Source organism: Adelges cooleyi, unplaced genomic scaffold, assembly GCF_023614345.1.
Source record: "Adelges cooleyi isolate 19-005CV unplaced genomic scaffold, UGA_ACOO_1.1 ACOO_flye_CR_arks_rails_tigmint_CR_PRNA_30, whole genome shotgun sequence".
In the NCBI taxonomy this organism is placed as follows: Eukaryota; Metazoa; Arthropoda; class Insecta; order Hemiptera; family Adelgidae; genus Adelges; species Adelges cooleyi.
In genome coordinates this window covers 6,274,944-6,283,312 of record NW_026095971.1, presented here as the reverse complement: position 1 = coordinate 6,283,312, position 8,369 = coordinate 6,274,944, and the positions used below count along the sequence as shown (strand labels likewise).

The 8,369-nt window shown below is 35.6% G+C and overlaps 1 protein-coding gene across 2 annotated transcripts; it reads left to right on the top strand.

The window, feature by feature from the left end:
* Window positions 1-511: 511 nt before the first annotated feature.
* LOC126838983 (uncharacterized) lies at window positions 512-8,242 on the top strand. Of its 2 annotated transcripts, XM_050573860.1 has the most exons (7): window positions 512-1,300; window positions 4,416-4,463; window positions 4,725-4,951; window positions 5,059-5,231; window positions 5,449-5,608; window positions 5,682-5,888; window positions 6,945-8,242. In XM_050573860.1, the coding sequence occupies exons 1-7, from the start codon at window positions 822-824 to the stop codon at window positions 7,370-7,372; spliced, it is 1,722 nt and encodes a 573-aa protein (XP_050429817.1). In that variant the 5' UTR covers window positions 512-821; the 3' UTR covers window positions 7,373-8,242. The 2 variants fall into 2 exon arrangements, with proteins under 2 accessions (XP_050429817.1, XP_050429818.1); XM_050573861.1 differs by lacking the exon at window positions 4,416-4,463 and having other exon boundaries at window positions 513-1,300.
* The last annotated feature ends 127 nt before the right edge of the window (window positions 8,243-8,369 follow it).

The window sequence follows — 8,369 nt, the reverse complement described above, 5'->3', positions numbered from 1 at the left end:
GGATAGGGAATTAATAAAGAAAATGTCTGATTTCATGTTATACCTACATAATAGGATTCGCGGAGGTCCTACAAGATGCTGAGCATAGCCAGACGACGGCGATTGTCTAGTCTTTGGCCGTATCGAAATTCGATGCTCTCCAAAGACTCAACAGGGAAGACGTCGTCCCGCCTCCTGGACACCGGGATGTCGCGGAGGAGGAGGAAACGTTTTGGATGTCCCACGTGGGACGACGGCATTCATTGGACATCGGTGGCAATAAAAAAAAAAAACACTAAAGAACAGCGACGATCAAGGGTGGTGGTGGCGGCGGCGGCGAGTATACGACACCGCGGTGTGCCGCCGTCGCGTATGTTTACTAGCGTTATATGCATTACATGTACATAAACATAGAACACACACACACACATACACAAACACGCACACACACATACCACCGTGGTTTTTTTTACACACGCACGCCAATGCCCGCGCTCACGGGGTACAACCCAGCCACACTCTCGTCGCGGCGTCTTCTTCTTCATTGAACACCGCATCGCGCCAGAACAACGCGTGCAATCGCCCAAAACGCACTCACACGCTCATCATCGTCCGTCGCGGACTCGTTGTCCTTTTTATCTACATTCATATTGTTATTATACATTTTCGTGCAGAAGAAATCACCGACCATACATTTTTCCAAACATATGTAAAAATATAATATTTTTTAATTTACCCGAAAAAAGCGAAACTTTGCTGCTTATTTTTTCGTTCAATAAAATATATAATATATTATATATATATATACATATATATTTTATTATTATAAAACCGCCGCGGTCATGTTGTCGTTACGCCGTCACCGGTTGTTGTTTGACGTGTCGCTGATCCTATGTCTGTGGGCTACCCTGTCTCAGGCTCGTCCCGCCGACTTTGCCGACCCGGAAGACGACCCGCCGGAAACCGGCTCAGCCGCCGTTCCGCTGCACGTGCCCACCGTGCCCGGTCGCTGGCTGACCGATCCCAACTCGTCGTTCGGCCGAACCCTGCACCGCCACCTGTCCCGGCTACCAGAACCCGAACTGGACGCCCTGGAGACGGCGCTAACCGCCGCCATAGCCGCCACGCCCGCACTCGCTGCTGACCACGAAATGATGATGGGAGACGCGCCGGCCAGCAGTAGCTCTGACGACCGGATGGACGCGATACCTGAAGAGACACCGACCAACCGGACAACCGGCGACCAACCTCAGGCGGAACAATCACGTCCGTCAGCCGACGACCTCGCCGACGCCGAGACGCCCCAGATGCACAGAGAAAGGTAAACACCGTTAAATAGTTTATTTTTTTTTTTTATGAAAGATGGTTCAAACACCTTAAAAGTTATTTAAGATCAGAGAGCGTTGATTTGTATTTGTTTTGATTGAGAACCTATTTTTTTTCTACAAATTTCACTTTTTGTCGACTATTTGGCGGTATTCCAACGAAATTTCGTGGCTCTCGACTCGCATGTTTTATTTCCGAATCGGTTAAAAAAACATACAAAAACGTATAACGATAATTCCAAAGTCTATCGGTGATTTATTTGCGGCGATTAATCGAGCAGTCGTCTAGTTCTTTTTCAACATTCGCCAGCCCGACCCATATGCGTTCTCGTCGAAAAAACTATATTTAGAGAGAAATCCTTTTGAGAGTGGCCAGACGAACTGCCGACAAAAACTAAACAAATTTAAATGATCTACATAGAAAGCGCAAGAAATGTGATGATAAACGCATAAATAAACATTTGACGGGTAAACAGAAATATATTTCCAATGACGTAGATGTTAATCGTCAGGCGTGCCTAATATTTTTGCCAAACTTCCCTCGGCTAATCGAGCGGAAATTGCTAGGTATATTGTACCTCCATATCTACCTGCTCTGCACGACCTGTTGATACTTATAAATCCTACAAGAGATTTTTAATTACGTGCATACATGTTCTACGGTCGATTGGTTATTTGTTAATTAGCTGTTATCAATAATTATTCGGTAATACCTGTAATTTTCCGGGTAACTGAACTTTAAAACAAAAAGAAAAGAGCTTTTATTTTATACTACAGTTGACGTGATTCATTAGAATAAGACAATAATTTGTTTTTAAAATAATTGAAACGTAGTTTTTTCTTTTTGAAAACAATTATTTTATTTATGTTATTTTACAATATTATAAAATAACTAAATATTTACCTTTTTTAGTATTTTCCAAAGCTTATAAACTTTTAAAACCTTAATGGTAACGTATATATTTAATAAACTTTTAAAATTAAGAATAATTAACTAAAAATGTTGACTCTTCAATGTATAGTTGTCAGTTCTAAATAATTACTTTTAAAGTTATTTAAGTTCAGTTCGTAGATCAAAACAATACTACATTCCACCTCATATCTCGTCCTAAACTTTAAACTTTATGAACTTCAAAAGTAATTTTCAACAACTGGTTATAGGCCAATTAAAATGGCAGCAAACTATTCCTAATTTAAAAAGTTAATAAATATATACGTCACTATTTAAGCTTTAAAAGTTGACGGATCTCTAGAAAATAACAATAAAGATAACAATTTGAATATTGTAATATAACAATACCTTAAGAGTTTAAAAAAATAAAAACTACAAAATTCAAATTATTTTAATAGAAAGTGAGTTTCTAATACTTAATAAATCACCATGTGTAGAGCTGTTTTAGTCACTAACCTGCATCAACAGTTATTGTTGTGGACCAAAAATCTGAATACATTTATTTGGCCCTGATTTTACAACAATGAATGCGATTATTATTATTTATTTCCCTATTTGAAAATCCGGTTTTCTGGTCTGTCGAGACAGACTACCTAAAACATATGCATCACTATCGAAGCATTTTAAACATATTTTATAATTGTATTTCGGCGAAAAACGGTTAATTTAATTGATTAAAACTGACGTTTAGCGACAAAATTATCATCTTTAGGTAATTTACATTTCAGTAAAAAATATTTCATTCTGAACAAACGTAAGTTTATTGAAAATGATTTAAAACGTCGAAAAACTTTTAGTAATCGATTTCGGTGTCTATATCAGTTTTAAAAGATATACAATTCTGAATTTAAAACGCCAGTCAGCATTTTAAGGAAATTTTAGCCGGACCTTGACACCCGATCACCGCCGGACTCATCGACCAGAACTCAAACCATAACAAATTAATTATTCAGCTATAACTGGTTTGAAAAATGATAAAATCCAACAAAATGAAAAATGTAATATTTTGTAAAAATTTGTCAATTTTTCCCTAACCGTTTATCTCTTAAATTGGAATATTATTCCTGCTTAAAGGACCCTCATTTGGTAAACGTCTGGTCAAAAACATATTACATAATAACGACTTTTTTTTTTATAATAATCGCAAATCAAATGTAGTAATATTTGGTCCGCCAAAAAACTGGCTTGGTCGTATAAACCTTGAAAACATGGTACCAGCGACCAATACAATAAAAAGTCGCGAATTTTGGCGTTGCAGCTGGGATCGAACAACAAAAAAAATATTAACCGCTTGGAAATTTATACCACCAACCGATGTGTAAGTTGTCAAACGCCAAAAATACCTCTCGAGTTAATTTCTTTATTTTTTTTTTTTATCGCCGGGTGCTCTTGAAATTACAAAATGTTGATGTACAGATAATAACAATAATGTTAAGGGTTTACGCTTCGTGTTTAATTTTTTTTCCTCCCGTCTCGGTCTCCTAATTTATTCGTCTGGACCACAATGTTTTATTTGATTTTAAATCGAAATTTAGGGGGAAATGCACTTGGCTGCATTTCCAGACGGATTTTAATGCGTCTGCCGGGAGGTTTTTTAAACGATTACAGGTTTTGTCAGTTTCAGTTTTTATATTTTTCGTTTTCGGTTTCGTTTGTGACCCGGTCAATAAATCCAGTAGGAAAAAACCAAACACCCAAAGTGCACACAAGTAAAGACGGAGGCGCGTTTACAATAAATCTGACTTGTCCTCTCCTCTGTGCGCTGGTAATTGCGACGTCTCGTTTAATGGGTATTTCGTCTGCACGTCTTTTTAGGCCTTGGCTGCAACAGACCAAGCTTAATGCCGCGATGGCCATCTGCGTTTTATTGTAATATATATCATCGTCATATAAAATATATCATCTTCTGGGCCGACAATTTTAGGCGTTACACCTCGCTACTAAAAACAAAACAAAAAACGCGCCGGCCCTAGTCACGCAGACCGCAGTGCAGAGTATATTTTGGGGTTGCGAAACCGGCAGCTGGTGTCCGGCGAACCTGTACACAACCAACGCTGCTCTTTAATCATACACTCCAGTCCAGCCCCCCCACACCCACTGTTCCACGTTTAATAGCTGTTTATGTACTCCAAAAAAAAAATTGCTTTATTTATTCACAGCACTGAGTCTGCAGAATCCACGGACAAGTATGTCGAATCATCGGAGCCGTAAGTGTATATGCGTGCTACGTGTGATTTTTTAACGTCGTGTGAACCACTAACCCAATGTTTTGTTGACGCCATGTCTACTACTATATAATTATTGATGGCCTTAACGTACTAGTTACGTATTTAATAATAATAATAATATGCTGCGTAACCGTGTTTTATTTCTGTTTATATTAATGTTTTATTAATTCCATTACAATATAATACTATACCCGTTTAACACCATCTCGCAGCAATATGTAAAAGTATCCGTGTTTTTAGAAACAAAGAACTCAGACTCAAGTCCATCCAGAGTCAAATCATCAACTTCATGGGATGGTCTGGTCGAGCTCCACCGCTGGGTTCCTCGACAAAGACGCGACCGTCGATGCCAATCTCTTCTTCTCAACAAAGGGACGCCATACGCATTCTGTACGAAAACGTCAAGAACTTCCCGGCTTATCCCGCCGATATGTATACCGAGAAAACCCAAAGTTTCTATCCAGCCTGTGAGTACCACATGTAGCTCTAACACACAGTTACATAGATTAAGTGATCAATCGATTTATATATATGTATTATTGCTATAATCAAATTACCCCTGTACCATTTTCAGGTGAGCTACCAAGACACACTAACGAAGAAGTTTGGAATTCCAGAGACTCTATGAACTTGATGTTCAATATAAGTCTGCCGAAAGCCTCAAACGGCATTACGGTGAACGTGAACACCGCGAAGCTTCGTTTGTACAAACAACAGGCCCCCTGCAGCTCACAAGCAAACAACGAGGTACATCCACTAATATAAGAGTATTTTGATTGAAAGGTTTTATTAATAGTCATTTTTATTAGATCAAAAATTGGTAGTTTTAATCTTGTTTTTATACTGTAGAATTTGGCCGTTAAAAAATAAGGCTTTAATAGTTTAAAGGAGGACAGTTAAATATAAATTAGTCACATATTATTGTTATTGATTGTTTTTTTTTTTTGTTATTTCCACTCAATAGACAGACGAGCAAAACATTTGCACTCCGTCGTTTCTGGAAGAAACTATAAAGAGATCTAATACTAATTTGTCAGAACCCGTCATAGCGCCTTTAATTATGGAGGAAAAACAAATCCGTGTGTCGATCTACGCTTACACTAGGTCGTTAAAGAAAAAGAGAGGTATGTTAATATCGGTATAGTCGTAAGCAATCACATTTACTTAACGCATGACGATTTTATTTTTGGTATTTAGTTAAGAGGAAGCTGTTGGATAGCCGCATGATGGCTTATTTTGGCGAAAAATGGACAGAATGGAACATTAGAGGTGCTGTAAGAACGTGGCGTCGTGATCCGTCTCGCAACTTTGGTATTAGCATCGAAGTCGAAGATGAAGAAGGAAATTTACTTCCAGTGCACAGATTCTTCAAACCAATGAACTGCACTGGAGACATCCAAATGAGTAATTATTTATTTTATTTGTCATATAAACGTCCAAAATCTATTACCAGAATTAAGATTTTACTCTAAGCAAATATGAAAAAGGAAACAAATTTATTTTGAATTTCTAAATATTATGTTGTGTGTTAAGAAAGAAATTACAAAATTTAAAAAAAAACATTGAAGATAGACGATTGGTGGTAGGAATTAGAAAAATATTGTAAAATATTTAGATTAGTGACTCTACTTATTTTCTGTAGACTCTTCATAATAATATATTTAAGGTATGATATAATTTAAAGATATCTTTTAAAATTGTTTGCTTTAGCTTTATTTATTTACTAATTAAATTTACTGTATAAAATGATTTCAAAAATTAACTCATCTCATAACGTACTTTTAGTAAAAGTAAAAACTAATAAACTTAAAAAATTCAGACATCTAAATATTTTTAGAACTACGTATGATATTATTTTAAAAGAAACACTTTTCCCGTATTCTCTTTCAAAAAATAATTTCACAATACATAATAATTGAGTATTATTAAAAGTAATAAAAAAAGAACCGAGATTGTCTAACTATAAGAAAGTAAAGAGGGTTTATGAGAAAAGTTTACGTACATATTTTTAACAACGGAGAAAGCAATTTAAATATACCTCATTATTTTATTATTACATATTTTCCATTAAACGGCAACTTATTGTCCGTAAACAGCGATCAAAATTTAGTTATTCGAGTTCTATTTCAGTTTTGTCAAACACATACTTTGCGAGACAACGTAATAAACATTCTACGCACATGCTGTGTAGTCGGTTTTATGCAATTAAGCTTTTCGTTAGACGTTCGATAAATAATATACTTACATCCATGAAGTCGGGCAAAAGAAATCTGATTAAAATCACAAAGAAATACAATTGTACTTGTACTTTAAAAATCATATTTAAAATTAGATACATTTATTTTTACTCTGAATGCCTCAAACTGAATTTCGATATTTTCACTAATTGTTAAATATTGGTAGCTTAGATAAATATTGGTTATTGGTAGCTCGAGTAACGGTTAAATTAATACTTTTCAGCGACACCCAAGCCAATCCCAGGATTTTTAATGGAAGCCGTACAAGATTACAGCTTGTCGAATCCCGAAGCAAACAATAGTGTTTCATTAAGTCCAGTACAGGCGTTAAGCTTCAACATCCAGCGGTATCCCATAATCGACGTGACCACTATCGAAGTGCCGGATTCAGAGGCCAACAACGCGATGCAATATCAGCATGCAAAATACACGTTCGAACAGAACCTGGCCGGTATGGCGATGCAGCCGAGGATCGACGATTACCACCAACACTCAACCGATCACAGGATAAGGCACAACAACCACCACAGAATGGATACCGCAGACTATGATACTTCTGACATGCGATTTTCAAGCGGCAGAGATATCCGAGATAAGATTATCGTACAGGGCGTGATCCACAGAAGACCGTCCACCGAACTCACCGATTAAAGCATATTTTAGCCCAAGTTACACCTCGGCACTCAAAGGCCGTGTTCGACAACCTTATGCTATTCACTATTATGAATTACCTACAGAATCCGAAGATAGATTAGACATAGTTCTTTAGCGCACAAGCCTCCACGACTGTCGAAAAATATTATGTCTACATACAAAAACCCACTCGGTAGAGTTTCGTTTTTTTTTTTTGTTACGCGTAGTCAATTGTCATTATATATTGTGGTGGAGGGAGTGATAGATGATGATTTTAACAAAAAGAAACAAACTAATTTATTTATATATAACTTCTTCATTATATATTTATTTAATAATACCTATATAGTACCTATTCTGTACTAACCTTATAAGTATAAATTTATGTATTATGTAAAATGTTCCTATTTATTGTTAGTAACCAATTATATTTGGATTCAGGAATATATATTTATACATATATATTAGCTGTTCTAGTCTGTAATCATTTATGCGAACAATTCAAAAACAAAACATAGGCTTAGAAATATTATTACTATGTAAACACAATATTATATTTTTAGGCTTTTCGTTGACGTCTTATTAATAGTTGTTTGTTTAAAATTCACGTGTGTTTGCGTACATATTATTGTGGCACCTATCTTTTGTCCGTATGATTTTTTTAAAGTTTATTAATTTTGGCCAACTTTGTAGTCTTAGGTATCTTTTTTATAATTATTACTAAAATATCGATTATATATGTTTTGTTTTTTTTATTTTATGCATGCTTTCACATGTTTCTTAATTGATGTCAACATACATCTTAGATACTATACTGCATACCTCTTTCTACAATATTTGTGCTATTAACTTATTTTTTATATACTTTATTGTTCTATACTAGTTATACGTTTCTTTTTATAAAAATTAGTCTTATTTTTTTAAATTATTTAGTTATTTACGTTTAAGGCTTCCTAACATTACTTTAATTTGTACATAATCGTAGTATTTTGTTTTATTTATATTTTGTGTTTTA

What these genes read in the sequence shown, in the direction of transcription:
- LOC126838983 (XM_050573860.1), top strand. Translation starts at nt 822, where the DNA reads ATGTTGTCGTTACGCCGTCACCGGTTGTTGTTTGACGTGTCGCTGATC. An exon ending in CCCCAGATGCACAGAGAAAG is followed by an intron (nt 1,301 to 4,415) that starts GTAAACACCGTT and finishes ATTTATTCACAG; the next exon opens with CACTGAGTCTGCAGAATCCA. An exon ending in TATGTCGAATCATCGGAGCC is followed by an intron (nt 4,464 to 4,724) that starts GTAAGTGTATAT and finishes CCGTGTTTTTAG; the next exon opens with AAACAAAGAACTCAGACTCA.